Source organism: Chionomys nivalis, chromosome 2, assembly GCF_950005125.1.
Source record: "Chionomys nivalis chromosome 2, mChiNiv1.1, whole genome shotgun sequence".
NCBI lineage: Eukaryota > Metazoa > Chordata > Mammalia > Rodentia > Cricetidae > Chionomys > Chionomys nivalis.
In genome coordinates, this window is record NC_080087.1 from 124,935,234 (window position 1) to 124,954,883 (window position 19,650).

The following is a 19,650-nucleotide window of genomic DNA, read 5'->3' on the forward strand; positions in this document are numbered from 1 at the left end:
GCTGGCTAATTTCTGGAGAGTAGGAGGTGTAAGATCACCTTTTGTTTGTTTTACAGTGGGACATTATCTGAATGATACTCATTCTCTCTGTGGTGTGGACTTCGCACAGGAGCCGGCAACTGGCCATCATTTTACAATAAGCACCAGCCACTGAGAGGCACATAGAGCTGGTGCCTCGTTTCTGAAGATAGTTTTGCTTGAAAAGAGCTTCTTGGTTAAGGATTTACTGACAGGAAAATCAAACTCACTGGGAAGAGAAGAGCTGTGGGTCTCCTACCCCAGGCCCTGCGAAGCTATGCCTTGAAAAGGCTCCCAACCCATTGGCACAGAGCAAGTTGGACGGGACACCACTTCTTCTCTTGAGGCTCAACGGAAGAGACAGGGATTTTCTTGCTCAGCGTGTCTGCAGGATGGCTTCCCAGTTTCATCAGCTTCGGATCCTGGTGTGGAAAAATTGGCTAGGTGTCAAAAGGCAGCCGGTGAGGATTCATTTATTTTATTTTGTTGTTGTTTCATTTAAAGTGGGAGTGTGGGGGACACAGAACACTACTCCAGGCAGTCCTAACATGTGATGTCAATGAGAGGTAGACAGAGAAGAGCTCAAAGGCATTTTTTCAAAACAGAAGCAAGATACTTAGAACGCTTGCCTCTGTCTGTCTTTCAGCTAATGGGGCAAGTCTTAACATGCCCCCAAAGCAGCCCTTTGATTTGAGTGAATTAAAGGAATAAATCAGGACAGTTCTAGGGCAAAACAAAGGCTGTACCTTGTTACTGGACGGATTGAAACTGGCGTGGAATTCTGAGTTGAAGCCAACGTGCTTTCAGAATTTTTCTTAATGCCATTAGAAATGGGATGGGAATTTCTACTGGAATGAATGAACGTTCCATTTGAATGCATCTGAGACGGGAAGAGATGCGGCAGAAAGTGAAAAATGATGGGAACTTGGTTGAAAAGTAGGATAGTAAGTTGAAGGCTGCTAGTATGGCAAAACCTCCAAAGGAATTCAAGTATATAAAGCTCATTTACTGGATGTGAGATTATGTGTGCTGGCTTGCGCGTGCGCGCGTGCGCGTGTGTGTCATATATATATATATATTCTTTTAAGAATATCACTGAGTCACTTTGTTATTCTTTTCACATCTTTTAGAGCTCTTACATTCATACTTTTTAAATTACAAAGTCAGCTACTGAGAACTTCATCAGACAGGGTATGGAAGGTGGCAGGAGGGACACGTTTCTGTGAATTACGTATTTGAAAAGATGTGTGAGAACTAGGGGAATCCCAAACCACACTGAATCCATTTCACTTTAGAGCAGCCGCTCTGACCTCAGTTGTGTAATGCAGACATACAAATAAAATGCATTATAAACCCCATCAGTTTGTCCAGGCGCTTTATCTCACGGTATATTGGCTTGCTGAGCCAGAATCTCAGCATCCTAATGTATGTATTAAAAGAAGGAATTAGTTAGATGCTTACATACTTTAGTGAATTTGATAGGCAGGGTTTTAAATCATAAATTTAAATTATATGATTGCATGAGTGTGATAGACATAAAATGATAAAGTCGTTAACGTTTTGTTTGTTAACTGTAAAAACAGCACAGAAAAAAAATTCCCCATACTTTCCACGTGGGTGATTCTGGGTGTCATTCAGCCGGCTAGCAGAGTCCTGGGCATGAGGATGTCTCAAGCATGAGCTGGGACTCCTCCCGTGATGACACAGCATCTAACACCCGAGCACTGGCTTTCTCACTTACAAAATGGGCACAATGTCTGCCAGACAAATCCTAGAGTGTGGAAAGATACCAGTGCGGACATAGATACCCAGTTGCTTTCTAATGAATCTAAACTACGGAGGGAGGTGAACAATTTGGACATCTTGTTTTATTCAAATTAATGATAAAAGGAAATCCATGGGAATAGTGAATGGAAAGAAGAAATTTATATAAGGTATGGAGCTGATGAAAATTCAGTCATTAGAAACAAAAACCAAAGAGGAAGTGGAAGTTGGTGTACTGTTAATAACACATTTCCTTACAGTTTCTAAAAATTTAATCATTTACCTCCAGTTCTCCAAGACACACACCAAGATTTCCAGTGAATATTCTTTTCCTTAATCAATCTTTTAAAATGCAAGTATCTTTATCTGTATATTAATTCTGAATATGGCATTCCAAGACTGGACTTTTTTTTTTTTTAAATATTTATTTATCTGTTATGCATACAATATTCTGTCTGTGTGTATGTCTGCCGGCCAGAAGAGGGCACTAGACCTCATTACAGATGGTTGTGAGCCACCATGTGGTTGCTGGGAATTGAACTCAGGACCTTTGGAAGAGCAGGCAATGCTCTTAACCGCTGAGCCATCTCTCCAGCCCCCCCATCATTCAGGTTTTTTTTTTTTGACTGGACTTTTATACTTAAGAAAATTCAAGTTGATGCATGTGCTACTGGAAATGAAGTGCCCTTCTGCATGTCAAAGAAAATTCTAGCATTGTCACCCCATCAACCTTTCTTAATTCTTAAAAGAAGCTTCATCACAAAGCAAGACTGTGGGAAGGAAAGCTTTTAAAGGAAGATAACGGAGTGTATGAATGGAGAAACATAGGCAGAAGAAGGGAAGGAGAGATGTAAAACATATTAAGACACACAGAGCACTCTTGTGGAACACAAGAGCATATACCAGTACAGAAAAATGCCACAAGGGTTTGAGAAATAGCATGAGGATAGGTTATATTCTAAATATTCAGTTGGGGTATAATATGAGGGTCAGCCTCTCTTAAAACCACACTTGAAATAAATTTTATTCTTACTTAGAAAGCCAAAGATGAGAATTTTAAAATATTCAGAGTTATGTAACTGACAATTTTGCAGAGTTCCAGAGAGTACAAGGGACTTATTCAAGGTCATACCATGAATTCAAGGCTCAAGATCAGATTTCCCCAGTGAGGACTTTGCTCTCTGTATTACCATTTCTCTGTTTCTTCTTTGCTTACTTACCCTGTTTTCTCTGATCTTTGCTCAGAGTTCAGTCCACCAAAGAAGAGGTCATATCTACGGTGCAAGGCATAGCTATTGCCATCTATTTAAAAGAATTTTGGGAATATAATTCTTAGTTATTTTGGGAAAATGTATTCTACAAGAAGAGAAAAATATATTAGGTGTCACTAGAAGCGGCCGGGAGCAAAGAGGATCGATTAGATGCGCTTGTTACTTTGCTGAGTTTGCAATTAAAACATAATGGGGACCTGAAGATGAATTCCAGAAGGATGCACAGCAGCAGGGACACTCGTCACTCACTCAGTGACAGGAAACAGGCATGGGACAATGGAGAGCTGTGCGCTGACAGACGGTTAAACAGGGTAAGATCCGTCCCAAATAGGGCCTTCAGGTCTCTTCAGGAGTGGATTCTAATTTCAGACTTCCCACCTGAAGAGGAAAAATTAACGCCAGTTGATTGCTTTCTGCTCCAAGTGCTTAACGAGGGAATCCTGCTCCAGTTCAGTTCCTGACAGAAGTGACTCCTATGGGCATTCCCACATTTGCCACGAGGGCATTTGAATCAACTTTGACCCTTCTTCCCTCAAATCTGCCCTTTCTGTCCATCTTTTTCTTCAGAGTGACTAGAGGAAGAGAGGGGAAACCCTAAGAAGGTTGGTCTGTGGATTAAAATTTTTTAGTTTAGAACCAGTCAGAATGAAGTGGTCGTTTCGGTCCAAGTCTACATCAGTTTAATATAAGGCAGGACCCGTGTGAGCCAATGCTCCAGTCCTTTCCCCACGCGGGCCTGGGGCCGCTGATGCCCTTCCTTCCTTTTAACTGCTCAGAAATGTTCTTTTCGATAAGCATAAAAATATAAGAATATTACACTAATAGTCTAATTTAAAGTCTTATAGTATCATTTTCAATATATTACTACCATGCATCAATTATAATTATCATTATAGTATTACCATATAGAGATATAGAGTTGTCATTTTTTAAATTAATTAATTAATTAATTAATTTAAATTTTCCACCTCCTCCCATCCTCCCATTTCCCTCCTCCTCCACCCCTCCCCCTTCCCCTCACTCTCCAGTCCTAAGAGAAGTCAGAGTGCCCTGCCCTGTGGGAAGTCCAAGCCCCCCTCCATCCCAGGATATTTCTTTTTTCTTTTTAATCATTCATGTTTTATTCCAGTCATCATCACTCAGAGTTGTTTTTTTTCCTGCCTATTTCCAATCCTTTTTGCACCTATCTCCTATGAATATATGCTATGAAACTCTTTTTTTAAATTTTTTTATTATTTTTTATTAAAAATTTCTACCTCCTCCCCTCTTCCCATTTCTTTCCCCCTCCCCCATCCCCTCCCCCTCCCTCTCCAGTGCAAAGAGCAGTCAGGGTTCCCTGCCCTGTAGGAAGTCCAAGGTCCTCTCCCCTCCATCCAGGTCTAGGAAGGTGAGCATCTAAACAGACTAGGCTTCCACAAAGCTAGTACATGCAGTAGAATCAAAACCCAGTGCCATTGTCCTTGGCTTCTCAGTCAGTCCCTCATTGTCAGTCCCATTCAGAGTCCGGTTTGATCACATGCTCCATCAGTCCCAGTCCAGTTGGCCTTGGTGAGCTCCCATTAGATCAGCTCCACCATCTCAGTGGATGGGCTCACCCCTCGCTGTCCTGACTTCCTTGCTCATGTTCTCCCTCCTTCTGCTCCTCATTTGGACCTTGGGAGCTCAGTCTAGTGCTCCAATGTGGGTCTCTTTCTCTATCTCTATCCATTGCCAGATGAAGGTTCTATGGTGATATACAAGATATTCATCAGTATGGCTATAGGATAGGGCCAGTTCAGGCGCCCTCTCCTCAGCTGCCCAAGGAACAAGCTGCGGACATCTTGTTGGACACTTGGGAACCTCTCTAGAGTCAAGTCTCTTGCCAACCCTAAAATGGCTCCCTTAATTAAGATATCTACTTCCCTGCTCCTAGATCCACCCTTCCTCCATCTCAATTATCCCATTCCTCCAAGCTCTCCCTAATCCCCCCCTTCTCCCTTCTCTATCCCCATCTCCCCTTCCCCCCAAAGCACCTCCTTCTCCTAACTTTTGCCCGGCGATCTTGTCTGCTTCCAATATCCAGGAGGATAACTATATATGTTTCTTTGGATTCACCTTCTTATTTAGCTTCTCTAGGATCACAAACTATTGGCTCAATGTCCTTTGTTTATGGCTAGAAACCACTTATGAGTGAGTACATACCATATTCCTCTTTTGAGGTCTGGGTTATCTCACTCAGTAAAGTGTTTTCTATTTCCATCCATTTGCATGCAAAAAATTCAAGATGTCATTGTTTTTTTTTACCACTGAATAGAACTCTAAAGTGTATATGTGCCACTATAGAACCTGATAGACAGCAGACGTGCATGCTTAAATTTTTGCCAGTAAATGTAAAGCAAATGAGACCTCAAGTTTCTTTAGAAATTGTGGCAGTAGAGATAAGTTTGCTTAGTGTCCAACAAATGCGTTGCTTCACACTATAACATATATGTAAGAAAACACCATCATGAAACCCATGACCTTGTACGCTAACTTTAAATATTAATTAAAAAACCGTTCATCCAACCCAACAGAATATGTTCTTTCTATCTACATCACAGAACATTTACTAATTTCTGAAAGGCATTGTACTCTGTAAGTATAGAATCCAGAAAAATGACTTATCGGTAGTTTTTAGCTAAGTTATTTATATGGATGACAGCCTTGACTATCAGAAAGCCCAGCTCGCTAAGGAGTTCATGGCAGCTTTAATGCCTTATTTTGGAAGCAGAACTAAAGTTTGTTTTTTTTTTTTCTTTTTCTCTTTTTTTTTTTTTTTTTTTTTTTTTTTTTTTTTTTACCAGATTTAAGATACTGATCTCTTATTTTGAATGAAAATTTTGGAATCCTTTTCTGTTTCTAGAAACAGTCATTCCTGTCTTACAGGGAAATGCACAAAGAAGGGGATAGGCAAAGGAAGAGGCAATGTATTTTATGTTATGGAAGGTTGGATAACTTTTATTTTCAAGTTTGTAATAAAAAGTTATGATTCTAGATTATAGGAAGACCTTTAAATGACTTTCAATGCTCTCTAGCTTTGAAATAATAAAAACTCTTTTATTAGTCTGAAGGATGAACTAATAAAAATATAATATTCAGATCAAAGCGAGCCAGAGTTCTGATCTGTAGTGTTTAATCTCTATAGCTTAGTGGCTAATTGCACTGATGCTGAAGCCAGGTCCTAGGTTCAAGCATCAGCTCTCTGACTTAGTGGCTTACAGAAAGATGTAGTCTTCCTATGTTTTCCTGTCTGCAAGAGGAAATGAGCTTGCTATGCTAAGTGAGAAACACAAGCTAGCTATGCAATAGCATGCACGTGTTCTAGGCAGCCAATCCATAGTAGCTTCAGGATTCTATAAGAAATTTTGACACTAATTATAAAAAGACAACCTAACTACAATATTTTATTCTGGGAAAGATATATTTTTTAAATTACTAATTTATTTGTATAGATGTGTTTGTGTGTGTGTGTGCGTGTGCGTGTGTGTGTGTGCGTGTGTGCGCATGTGTGTGTGCATGTGTGCATGTGCACAAAGATACATACGTAGTGGTTAGGGGACAACTCGCAAGAGTCAGTTCTTTCCTTCTGTCATGTGGGGTCCAGGGATCAGACTCAGGCTGTCAAGCGTGATGGCAAGGCCTTTATGTACTGAGCCATCTTGAAAATTCAGGGAAGTGTATTTTGAAATAAGGTTTAGTAGAGAATTGTTGAAGATACACTGAGAGCAAAGAGGTCTCTTCTCTCTTCAGATATTTGGAGAATTCTCAAATGCGGACAGGCCAAACTAAACTAAGTGAATGGCGAGCAAAGGAAGGAAGGATTTAACATTATTATAAGCAAAAATAAAGGACAAAATGTGTTGTCCAATAATGTAGTCTCACAGGGCAGTGGTCTTGCTGAACAACCACAAGTCGGGATGTTCTCTCTAACTCTCTTTTTGAAAATTCATTTATTTATTTTACATCTCAGTCACAGTTTCTCCTCCTCCTTCTCCTCCCAGTCCCTTCCCCCACCTCCCCTCTCTTTCTACCCCCAAATCACTTCTTCTCTGTTTCTGTTTGGGAAAGGACAGGTCTCCCATGAGCATCAACAGAACATGGCGTATCAAGTTGCAGTATGACTAAGCACCTCCCCATGTATTAAGGCTGGGCAAGGCAACCCAGTATGAGAAGTAGGATCCTAAAAGCTTGTAAGAGAGTTGGAGACAGCCCCTGTTTCAACTGCTTGGGGTCCCATGGGAGGACCAAGCTACACAACTGTACACATACATGTGTACTCTACACATACATGCAGAGGGCTTAGATCAGTTCCATGCAGGCTCCCTGGTTGTCAGTTCAGTCTCTCTGAGCCCCCGTGAGCTCAGGTTATTTGATTCTGTGAGTTTTCTTGTGGTATCCTTGACATCTCTGGTTCCTACAATTCTCTCCTTCTTCTGCAGGCTTCCTGAGCTCTGCCTATTGTTGCCATAGGTCTGCATCTGTTTCCATCAGTTTCTGGATGACTCTCTTTGATGACAATTGGGCTAGGCACCCAATTGTAGCACAACTCATTGGCAGAACAGACTGTAGGCCAAAGGTTATGTGGTTGGGTTGGTTGCCCACTCCTTCTGATTGAAGTCTTCACTGGTCACAGGAGATGGCCAGTTCAGACTCTGAGTCATTTTGTGTGTTCCTGGAATAGTCTTCCCTTTTCCCACCCGTTAACATAACCCACTGGTTCCCTCTGCTTGAAAGATTTCTTTCCCCCACTCTGTCCTTTCTTTTGATTGGCCCCTTTTCAATCTCTGAGGTTTTTCAAATATTTTTTTTTAATTATCTTACCTCCACACACCCTCCTTCCTACACCAAGGTGTTGTTCATTAAATTCACTTGATATTTGTTTTTTTTAAGTGTTCTCTCCTCAAAAAACTGAAAATTTTAATTTGTTTATCCTCATGACATGACATGCAGTAGGTGCTCAACAAATTTTGTCATACTAACCAACACACCGAGTTTTTGTAAATCGTTATTGCTTTGGATGTTCTAGTCTAAGAGTCCTTAAGAGTCTCCAAGACTGTGGTAAAGTAGAAGAGACTGCCATGCTAGTCATTCTGGTTTTATTTAGGCAAAATATCCCTAACTAAACTCAGTACTGATACCGAGTACTATTCATTTATAATGTAACAAACTTCAAGTCTCTGTCGTACAAGAGGCACCAACATCCTGAAGGGCAAGGCAATAGTGTGACTGTGTGAAACACACAAAGAGTAAAGAAGGAAAGGATAGTACAGCGATAATGAGACAGGGATCATATGCTCTACTTTAAGAAATTTGAACCTCATTAACAATAATCTATGTGCAGTGAATACAACCCTACCGCAAGTCTAATTTAGTCCATCTACCCCCAGTCAGTCCGCTCTAGGGCAAATGTCTCTAAGTGAAAAAGTCATTTTCTCAAGTTTTAAAATAGGTTTTAAAGTTAACCACTTTTTTTTTTAAACTTACACATTAGTAAAATAATTAGAAGATAGTAACAGTGTCAAGCACAAATAGAATCCGATGGATATAAGGAATTAGAATGAACAATTCTGACAAGGTAGCAGAGTCCAGAATATTGAGACCATAAGCTTCTTCTTTTTTTCTTCCTCCAGAAAACCAATCTTTGAAATTTCTCAAAGATTTGTAACAATAGCTCTTACAGATGTAAACGTGACTGGTAATTATTTCTAGTTGCTAGATACTGCAGATCAACTCTTAATGGAAATTATGGGCTGAGTTTACATTTGATTGATGTTTTTTTATGTGTGATGACTTTGCTGAGAGTAGTTAATGGAAATGAGGCCTAGTATTGCCCTCAATTCCCCCAACTTGAAGGTGAATATAATCAAATTACATCAAAGTATATGTGTGTGAAATGTTGTAATGAAATCCTTTGTTTTGTGCACCGACTAAAAACTAATTAAAAACAAAACACACAAAAACAGCACATCACGGGGCTAGATGCTGTTCAGTGGTAGAATACTTGCTTAGCATGCGATTAGCCATGAAAAATGAAACACATGTATCTTCCTTCACATTAACAGTTTTATATAAACAACACTCAACACCCCCACTCAATACCCTTACTCAGCACCCCACTCAACATCCTCACCTCCCTCCCATTCTCTACCCTCCCTCCACCCTGTTCACTTTCTCCCCACTTCATAGGAATGGTTGAACTACTGATCATTGCTAGCCCATGAATAGACTTTTCATGTTGCACTCAAATTTATCTCAAAGCTTAAAAGTATCCTCCATGTTTAGCAACTTTTTGCCTGGGTAGACAGGATTTCTGCCTGTGAAGTGTGTTTCATTGTTATCTCTTTCGCTATTGCTTCATCTTTACGCTTCTGCTTTCAAATTGGATCTGGAGTTTTTGAAGAAGAGATATAGAGATCTTTAAAATAATTTCTAGGCTGGTAATTTTGAAATCATGTCAAATTAAAAGAAAAGTCACTGGGACCTACAACTGTTTGAAGGCTAGCATGGGTTTATATATACAGATGTAAAACACCATCCAATTCCTAGGTACTTTGTTCTTATTTCCATATATTCCTACATTCTTTTTTTCTCTATATAATGCTAATGTTGTCAGATTCTTAGGCTCATTTCAAGCTTTGGCAGTTGTTTGAACCACATCCTTTAGAACAAAGGATCCTGTCCAGCTGCATGTACTTTTCACAGCGCATCTCCTTCAGCCTGAAGGTGTGTCTCAGTCTGCCCTTGCCACCCATCACCCTTATTCTCTGAACCTCAGCATGAGTTGCTCTTTTTGGCATTGGTCATTTCCTCAGTTTTACAGCAGTTGATTATCTTGGGCAAGCAACTCAAGAATGCTGTTCTCTTCTGCCATTGCCTTTTGTTGGTAGTGCATGACGCCAACTTCCCCCTTGTGGGAAATGCACACATGCATTCCATTTCTTCTAAGTACTCTATTGATTTGTTGTTTGCTTGCTCATGTTTATTTAAATCAGTGACCCCTAGGTATTTTGTTACCACACTGAATTTTAAATTTGGCTTATAGGATCAAATCTGAAGCTTGTATTCTCACGGGCTGGTACTTGTGTCCCGTGTCTGCTCTCATTATTTGAGAGTTTCTGAATAGCACGACTGTTACATTTCTTCTATCTGCCTATATTGGTCTATTTAGTGATTGCTTGTTCGCTTGATGAATAGATCTCTCTTTATCTTTTCCACATGTATTTTCTATGTCCACGTCTGGAAATAGTGGTAGTCTACTAGCAATGATCACTGAGAGCTTCGAATGTCAACTGGAAGAAGCTAAGATTTCTTGGAAAAGCTTTTGTTTCTAGGACTGAGAGGATGATATAACAATGGGGCATGGAGAGCTTTGGAAACATAAAGTAGAAAAGCAGGAAATAAGTGATGCATATTTATACTTATCATTTGTTATTTTGTGAATTTTTTGGTTGACTTGCTATGTAGACCAGACTGGCTTTAAAGTCACAGATATCTACCCTCCTCTCTAGTGCTGGCGTTAATGGATATGCCATCATGACTTTTTAAGATACGTTTTGGAAGTGAGGAGTGTCTTAACTTGATTCTCTGCTGCTTTCTTAAACCACTCAGACCAAAATCAACTTTAGTGAGGAAACAGTTCATTTCAGCTTATAATTTACAGTTTAAAATTAAGTGAAACCAAGGCAAAAACTCAAGGCAGGAGACTGAAGCAGAAACTATGGAGGAGTGGTCCTTACCGACTTGCGCTCAGGACCACCTGCCTAGGAGTGGTGCCGCCCATAGTGGGGTGGGTCCTCCTTTATCAGTTTGCCACCAAGGAAGTGTCCCCACAGACATGTGCACAGGCTTTCTGAAGGAAGCAGCCCCATTCAGTTGAGATTCCCTCTTTTCGGGTGTGTCAAGTTGACAAGTAGAATTAGCCACCCTAAGTTTATGCTCGTGCTAATAATTCTGATCTACCACTACTGAATTTATTCTAGCTCCTTTCTTTTTCATGCTTATAATTCCCCTGCTCAATAGTGAGAATTTGGATTCCCCCGATGGGGAAAATTTTGTTAGTTTCGCCATATGAAACCAGTCACTTGCCACTGCCTCTTCTGTCCCTGAACTGTGCTCTTCAGTCCACTGGAGTTCTGTCATCCCACCTGCCCTATCTCAGCACTTGGGTCCCCATTAACCATTTCTCTCACTTGACCACTGTGACTTCTTCAGTCCTAGTGTGGAAGGACTTTATCCAAGGAGTTATAAAACTGAATTGTTGAGGAATGCATGGAGGAAGATGCAACAGAACAGGGCATTTCAGATAGAAACCAAAGCATGGATGATTTGAGGAACAGAAATACCATCTCCTGCCAAGGAATTAGTAACCAAAGTGCACATGTCTTTAGATGTCAAGTCTCAGGGTGATTAAGGACAAATGATTTACAGAGATAGACTGAGAAAATTAAAACACCAACATATACACAACCTTCAGGAATGGCTTTCCGCAGAGTGCTAAGTAGTACCTGTGACTACGCGTAAAATCGATACATTAGCCTTTAGCCAAACAAACAGAAGTCACAGCTCACTGGTTCAGTGTTTAGATCTTTGACACCATCTTTGCTCTCTGGTTGCTTATGATACTACTCAAAATAGACTGAAAGCAACCTTGCTGTTATAAAAAATTAAACTTTATTTCCTGTTTTTGTGATTAATTTGTCATCTTTAACATCTCCAAGACCACAGTCCAGAAGGCTTTGTAGTTATCCCTTTGAGATGCAGTATACAACAATGTCCTCAAACCTTCTGGGAACTAAAATCCTAGGAAAAGCCTGGGATAATGGATTTGCTTATAGGTTTTGTGATAGTTTTTGCTTTAACACAGCCTAAACTGCCTTAAATATATATCCCTGACTTAAATCATATTTTTGCCTGAGTTTAAAATAGCTCTAAAATTAATTTCAAAATTTACCAAAACACCCTCGTGCAAAAAAAATCATCCAATTAGATCAATCAAAAAGAGAACTTTAAGAAATGCTTGGAGCAAGTCCTTCATTTGAAAGTAGATATCTGGAATAGTTTGTCTCAGTTGCTAATTCTCAGGAGGTTACTGGAAAGAACAAATAGATGCTTCTAAAAGCAACTAATGGATTCCACACCTCCTATTCCAAAAGAATACTCTCTTTAAATCATTTTTTTAAAAAAAAAAAAACCTCAATTCCCTATAGTCCATATTTCAAATGAGTCACATAAAGTATAATAGGTATTTTGTATCCAGAATGTTTGAAAACCAGACCATGGCTGCTATTCAAGGACTGGGTAAGAATAACAATACAGTTTATAATTCTGTGGCGCTGATACCTTTTTCTAGTCTGCTTTCTGCAATGATTCAATCCTTAAAACAGTGCAATAACTATTATTTTTTTTTTTTATTTTTCGAGACAGGGTTTCTCTGTAGCTTTTTTGGTTCCTGTCCTGGAACTAGCTCTTGTAGACCAGGCTGGCCTCCAACTCACAGAGATCCGCCTGCCTCTGCCTCCCGAGTGCTGGGATTAAAGGTGTGCGCCACCACCGCCCGGCTGCAATAATTATATTAACTTTTTCTGTCCTGTATATTTTGAGATTCACACCCATGCTCACAACCAGTTTACCCACTGAGTGTGTGATTTGGACAAGTTCTGCCAGCGTTTGGTAAAGAGAAGACACAAGTTCTATCAGATTAAGAGTCCTTAGCATCTTTGGTGCTTTTCTTGTGTTTGGCAGTCTGCGGTAGTTCGTGGCTCTCGGAACAGCGGTGCTTCACAATTCACAAAGCAAAAAGAAATAGAATAAATAGGGTTGTAAACAAGGCCAAGTATATCAGAATAGTTATTAAAGTGTCAAAAGAGAATTTGTTGTATGGTAACATGTATTTTTTTTTTTAAATAACAGCATTAAATAAAAGGTGTAGTGGCAACTCCATAGAAACACCTTTTCCACATGCTAATCAGTAGGAATAGTATTTGGGGCGGCTCCAACAATCCTAATGTGGTTTTTAAATATCCGTGAGTTCCGATGCTGTTAAAACCATAGACCGAATGGCGTCTGAGTCCCTCATCTACATGCATTATTATTGGAAATTTTAATTACAAGTGACAGAAAATAAAAATGTAATGTTTTCTCACATTTAAACTCTAAAATGCCCCTGGATTCTATCCATTAGATGCTCTCAAGGAAACTTTCCAGCAAAAATGTTATAAGACCCAATAGACAACTCTGTGCCCCTAACTCCTGTCTGCGCAGGGTGTAGTCTGTGGACCATCAATGCCACCTACCTGGGAGCCTTCGACATGCAGGCCCTCAGGACGCCTTTCACATCTACCAAGCCCACATGGGAATGTTTGCAAGATCCCCAGGCAAGGCAGTGTGCTCATCACTGTCTGAGAGCTGTCATTTTACAGTAAGCTGTTCCACCTGTCTGGGTGCATCTCAGCTCCCATCAAACCAAACGTCAGATGTCTCGGAGCTAAAAGGATGTCTGCAATCTTAAAAAACAAAACCAAAACTCACCCTTATACCCAAAGTCTACCTACCTAACTACTAGTGGGGAGAATCATGCTCTTAGATCCTCAGCAGAGATTTTGGCGGAGCTGCCAGTTGGGAGTTACTGAAGGATCTGTAATCGGGGATCAATAACCGATTGGTTTTGGATTGTTTTTGCAACACTGAAGAGCCTCAGGGAGAAAATTTGAGAATTGCTCTGAGAAGTGGTGAGAAATGACTGAACTCTGACTGTGTAACCAGGCCAAAAGAGGGGTTCACGTTTAATTGAGTTGAACACAAGCAAAGTTTGTGCTCTGTGCCGACTTGAGCAGCACAGCTGTTTGAACAGTACAGCTTACGGTTTTTGTGAATACGTGATTCTCACTGCTGAGGAGCCAGTACTAGAGGCCTGAAAAGTATTAGGCAGATAGTGAGCTAATGTTTTCCCCAGTCCTAAGGATTGAACCCAGGGCCTTGAACAAATTAGACAAGGCCTCTTTTTATTTTGAGACAGTCTCACTGAATTGCCCAGGATCAAGGTAAAATCACTCAGTGGCTCAGGCAGCATTTGAACATATATTCTTTTTGCCTTGGCCTTTTGAGCAGCTCGAATACAGACCTGTGCCGCCCGGCTCAACTGTGACTTAAAAAATCTTTACTATTACTATTACTGTTATTATTGTCGTTATTTGTGTGTGTGTGTGTTTATGATGTGCGTGGGAAAGTGCACATATCACAGCGTGTGTGTGGCGGTCAGAGGGCAGCCGTGTGGAAGCAATTCTCCCTTTGCTGCTTTCTGTGTGTTCCGGAACTCAGTCACTAGCCTCACCCGGCAAGGATTTTTACCCACTGGGGTTGGTCTATCTCCCTGTGTGTCTGAATTGGGAAAGGAAGCAGCTGTCTCTGTGCCCGAGAGAGAAACTCTCCCATAGAAGTTTCATGGCAGCACACATTCCTTGGGAGCCTATTTTACACCAGGTATAAAAATTAAAGAATGAATACAACACTGTCCTTCCCATAAACGAGCTCTTGGTTCTTTCTGGGAACCAGGCAACCGTAACAATAACTTAGGCTCTACAATGGAAGCACACAGTACTTTACTCTGGGGTGGCAAAGAGCTACAGTTCACTCTCTGACTCGACCTTTCATTCTCTTGGCTCATTCATTCACTACTTCATTCAACAGTATTTATTGGGCCGTTACTCGGGGTTACACGCTAGTCTTTGTAGCAGAGTCTAGAATGCTGACATTGGAAATCGTAAGATGTGTCCAACTTGAAATTATGCTGTATTTCATATGCTCTACTTGGGACACTGAGCCTTACCCAACAGACAAATAGAAAATACTAAAATATTTTTTATTTATTGTTTTGTTATTGCTGATGTTATTTGAGGTTTAAAATAACCACTCTTGGGACAGTCAGGGTTGGTAGTCAGAGAGGGAAGCTCGAGTGAACACTTGAAGACTAGATCTGAAAAAAAAAATTCTTATTAAGTTGCCTGCATTTATGAAATTCATTATTTTCCTGTTGATCATACAGGTAGTAACACATCCAGCCTGTATTAGAATGTTGAGGTTTGACAGTCTTTTGGTGTTCGGTAGGTTTTTTGTTTGATATATAGGTATATAATTTGCTATCAATACTATAACATTTTTCTGTTGTTGCTTTGCAGCTTTGGACACTTGTCTTGATCTTATGGCCAGTCATTATTTTCATAATTCTGGCTATTACCAGGACCAAATTTCCACCAACAGCAAAACCAACTTGTAAGTAAATAGCTGTTTACCTAATGTTTGTATTTTACTTAAAATTTATTTTAGTGGCATGTCAATGCTCAATTCTAAACTCTATTTTTAAATGGTATTTCTTCTTTGCAGTAGCTGCATTAAACATTTGTGTGGGTTTCCCTCCAAGTTCTTCAAATCAAAGAGTGGACTCTGGGGAGAAAAGGAACACAAGAGATTGGGTGGAAAGAGTGGTCCAGATAGGAGGATAAAGGAAATACTTGGGGCTGGCAACAGAGGGTGATGAAAACACATTATATACATGCTTAAAATTCTCAAGCAACAAATATGTTGAACCTGAGCCAGATGTGGCGATTCATGTTTATAATCCAGCACTTGGAAGACAGAGAGGAGAATTTTGAGTTAGATATCAACCCAGACTTCACAGCAAGACATTAACTTAAAGAAGAAAAAAACCCTACAATTTTGTATCTACATAGTTATTTAGGAAAATATGAGACACGGAGAGACAGCATGAGCTGTCTTACCATAGGACAACACAAAGCAGCCACCATAGGCTCCGTCATTCTTCACTCCTTTAATAGAAAACACAGACTCGTATTTGATCAACTGAACAAACAAAATCCTGGGCTGTAAACACCTACAGACACCTCTTCTGTCCTTCTGGTGAGAGCTGAGCAGTGCAAACGAGTCAATGCATTTTGTTTGAAAGAAGGTTGTTTCCCAATTAGGGCTGTTTCTCTTCAGTGAAGTCACTACTCAGTTAAAAAGTGGACACACTGCCTAACTCACTCCACTATCTTTGTTTGGACCTGACACAGAGATGCAGGAAGGACTCAGGAAGTCCTTAGCATCAGAGTGGGAGTTTTGAACCTCAATTATCTGGCCTCGTTGCTTCTACTGGATTGCTCTTGGTGTTTATTTCTTTTGGAGATTAGTTTTTTCAGTTTGGGAGGAAAGGACTAGACAGATGTTTCAACGTAGTTACTTCCTCAAAAGATCCTTATAAAATAACTTTACTGAACCATTTTCAAATAATTACAATAGCCGGGGGTGTACCAGAATACAAAGTTGAATTAATTTTGGACTAGTAACAGTAATAAGCTACTGACTTTAGAATAAGCACAGTGATTTTTCAGTCATCTGGTCAGGATATGTAGGAGGAGAACCCTGTGGAATCTGTTTTGATCATGTATACTAGGATAATTGAGAAAATATCAATTTTGTTAGTGTAAAGTATTTAAACCTTTGCTGCTAGAATAAGCAATTCCTTACATCCTAATAGCATCCTTTTTTTTTCTGAAGGATTTTCCCATAACCCTTTATAAAAAGTTGTCAATGAGAACTAATTAAGTTCTTTAAAAGAGCATGATTTCATTTTCTGCGTTGTGTGCATTAGCTATTTGTAGCAGGTTGGTGGCATATTTACTGAAGTTTATGGGTCCTTTACATCTTCAGTATATAAGATTTAAGAAGGCAAACATGAACTCTAGCACTAATACAATCAGCGTGGATTGACCATTTAGTCAAGAACTTTAAGATGCAGTGGGCTGGTTCACTGATAATGACAGTTCATTCGCTCCTTTCAATCCATTTTCCCCATTGTCTTGTTTTAAAAGTTTTTTTTCCCAGATACCTAAAATTGTCTTGTCAAATTTTCAGGAGAGAAATTTAAAATTTGGGATTGAAAGGCCTTAAACTGGTAGGAGTTAGAAATTAATGGAGGAAACCATGCAGAGACCTCAGCCTTCCACTGAGATAGTGAAAAACAGATGTGTGAGCACTGCCTCCAGGCCTGATCTGGAGGGTTCTCAGAGAAACATAGAACCAGAGAGGAGGAGAGAATCATTGTATCGTATAACTGTTAGCACCCTGTAGTAATAACGGGATATAAAGTGAACTTGTTTGGACTTGGAGAGTCCAAACACTGGACGTGTGTTTACTAGCCTCTTAGACCACTCAAGCCTTGTCATAAAAGAAAAAAAAAGAGAAAAATAGTTGATTGGTTTGTTATTACACATGGGACTCGCAGTGCCCAGAGAGATTGCAATTTGACAAAATTGAATCATGTGGACACAAGAGGAAGGTAAAGAAAACCAGTAATCTTTGCTTGCTGTTTATTTTTGAGATTTTGAGTCTATGTGAAGTCTCTTAAACAATTAACCCTCTCTGTATCTGGGTAAATAAGAATCAAAGAAAATGATGCTCAGGATTTTAACTCATAGCTAATAGAAAAAAAATGCCCAATTATACTATTGAAACTGTTGATCTGGAGACTAATGCAGAAGGGGCTGCCCATCCCACCCTCGCCCTCACTCTGATAGTAAGAAGTATAACTCTTTGATGGAAGTTTGGATTTAGGTGTTTTTATGTTGTTGTTTTGGTTGTACTTGCTTTGGGTCTCACATTTATTTATAGTATGGAAAGATCAATTAGAAGAGAAGATAATAATAAATAGTTATTGATCTCATACTCCGTGGCAGGCACCCAAGGAGGCGATGACTCGGTTATCCATTTAGTAACTGAGAAAACTGATTCACACAGGAGCCGAGAAGCTGAACTAAGATTGAAAGGAGGAGCGGTGGAGCCAGACTGAGGCAGCTTGGCTTTAGACTCTGGTATTAAGCTACAAAAACTCGTAATTCTTACGTCTCGTAGCTAGTGCTTGGTTTTCATGTCATATCACTTACATCAGTAAAAGAGGACTAAGCACCCAGGGTTAAAAATGTAAGCTGTTCTGTCATGAAATCGGGAAACATGAAGAAAGGCTCCGGGGTGTACACTTGGAGTCTTTCTTCATATTAGTCTGCAGTGTAGTGTGCTCTGACTCACGCTGCATCACTGTGACTTTAGTATCACAGAAAATCAGATCCTGATTTAAAGAGGCAAAACCCTTTCTGGGCTACACTACGGGTTGGGCAATAGAATAATAAAGATGAGGCATTAGCCTACACCCTTTGATGAAACTTGGTCATGATGAGAACGGCGTTTGTAATCCCACGGCCACATTCTGCTCTCAGAATAGCTTGGCAGGCCCGTAGGATTCTGTAAACCACTCAGAAGAATATAATAAGTAACTCAAAAGACTCCCTCTGTAGTATTTTTGAAGCCTTGGCACTAAAGAAGTTTGGGTTTGGGGTGAGTGAGAAAGCCAGTGTAGACTGTGATGCCGTGGCAGCCTGGGCGGGCTTATTCTTGCTACCCTCTGTCTTCTTTCAACCTTTCATGTTACAACAAACAGCTCTTGCATGTTGCAAATCTCAGGAAGAGGAAACCTCCCAAGCCTGGTAGGCAGGCCCTCATACCTCTCCTTCGTTCCAGCAGAAAGCAGCTGTGGCGCCAACTTTGAAGTCAGTCCAACCTCTTGCAATCTCCACATGCAGGAACTTGTCAAGAGATGAACTTCAAAGTACAGACTCCATGCTAAGGAGCAAAGGGAAACAAACATAGCAAACCTCTTTAGCACACACTCAGATAAAGTTCAGCTATAATATACCACAGAGTTTTCTTCTTTTATTATACACATATTCAGAAGGTCCAGGGCGTGCTGGCCGCTGCGGGACAGTTATTAAGACCAGTAAGATATTGTCGGACTCAGACAAGCAGATGCCAGAGAATGTAGTCCTAAAAACAAGACATTGTATTTTCTTGTGTATGATTTCAATAACTATTTTCATGTGGTTGAAAATATTACTAATAGTATAATGAAAAGTATATTATATAAATATTACCACATACTTAATTAAAAACCGAATGTGTTAAAGCTTTCATTTCCTAATACACCTGCTTCCTTACAGAGTAGCAAATGCATCAACCTCACACGTCAGAACTGATACGAGCTGGTAGCAGACTAGGGTCAGCTGAATGACATCAGTCTGTGCGATTATAGGGTTACATTGAATTCTGTCTGTCCAGATGTAACTTCATAGACTGGATGAATGCAAGCTCAGGTAGCATTTCCAACCTGTATTTTTACCACCAAGCATAGCTTTTGTATGCAGGGACCCAGGAAAACGACACTGGGGAGTATTTACTAGATAACACTATGTGGAAGACAGATGCTGGGGCCTGTGCTCATATTATCTTAGTCAATACATCACCTCTTTGAGATATTTTGAAATTCAAAAAGAGAGAGAGAGAAGAAAAGAAAATGAAAACCCACAAATGTTAAGAACAGACTAGGGCTCACAAGTACAAGCCTGGAATTTTACCTAGTTTTCCCCTACAAATCTGTGCATTTATTTAGTTTGTTGGTACCAACTATTGAGATCCCGAGGCTTGGCTCAGTCTTTGCTTTCTTCTGCCCATCATCTATCAGTATTGCTATATAGAT

The 19,650-nt window shown here is 40.0% G+C and overlaps 1 protein-coding gene across 1 annotated transcript in view; it reads left to right on the top strand.

The window, feature by feature from the left end:
- The first annotated feature begins 410 nt into the window (after nucleotides 1-410).
- Nucleotides 411-19,650, top strand: part of Abca12 (ATP binding cassette subfamily A member 12) — a 166,110-nt gene continuing 146,870 nt past the window's right edge. Inside the window, exons 1-2 of the mRNA XM_057762616.1 lie at nucleotides 411-479; nucleotides 15,245-15,338. Of these exons, the coding sequence (XP_057618599.1) occupies nucleotides 411-479; nucleotides 15,245-15,338 (163 nt within the window). The remainder of the gene's footprint in view (nucleotides 480-15,244; nucleotides 15,339-19,650) is intronic.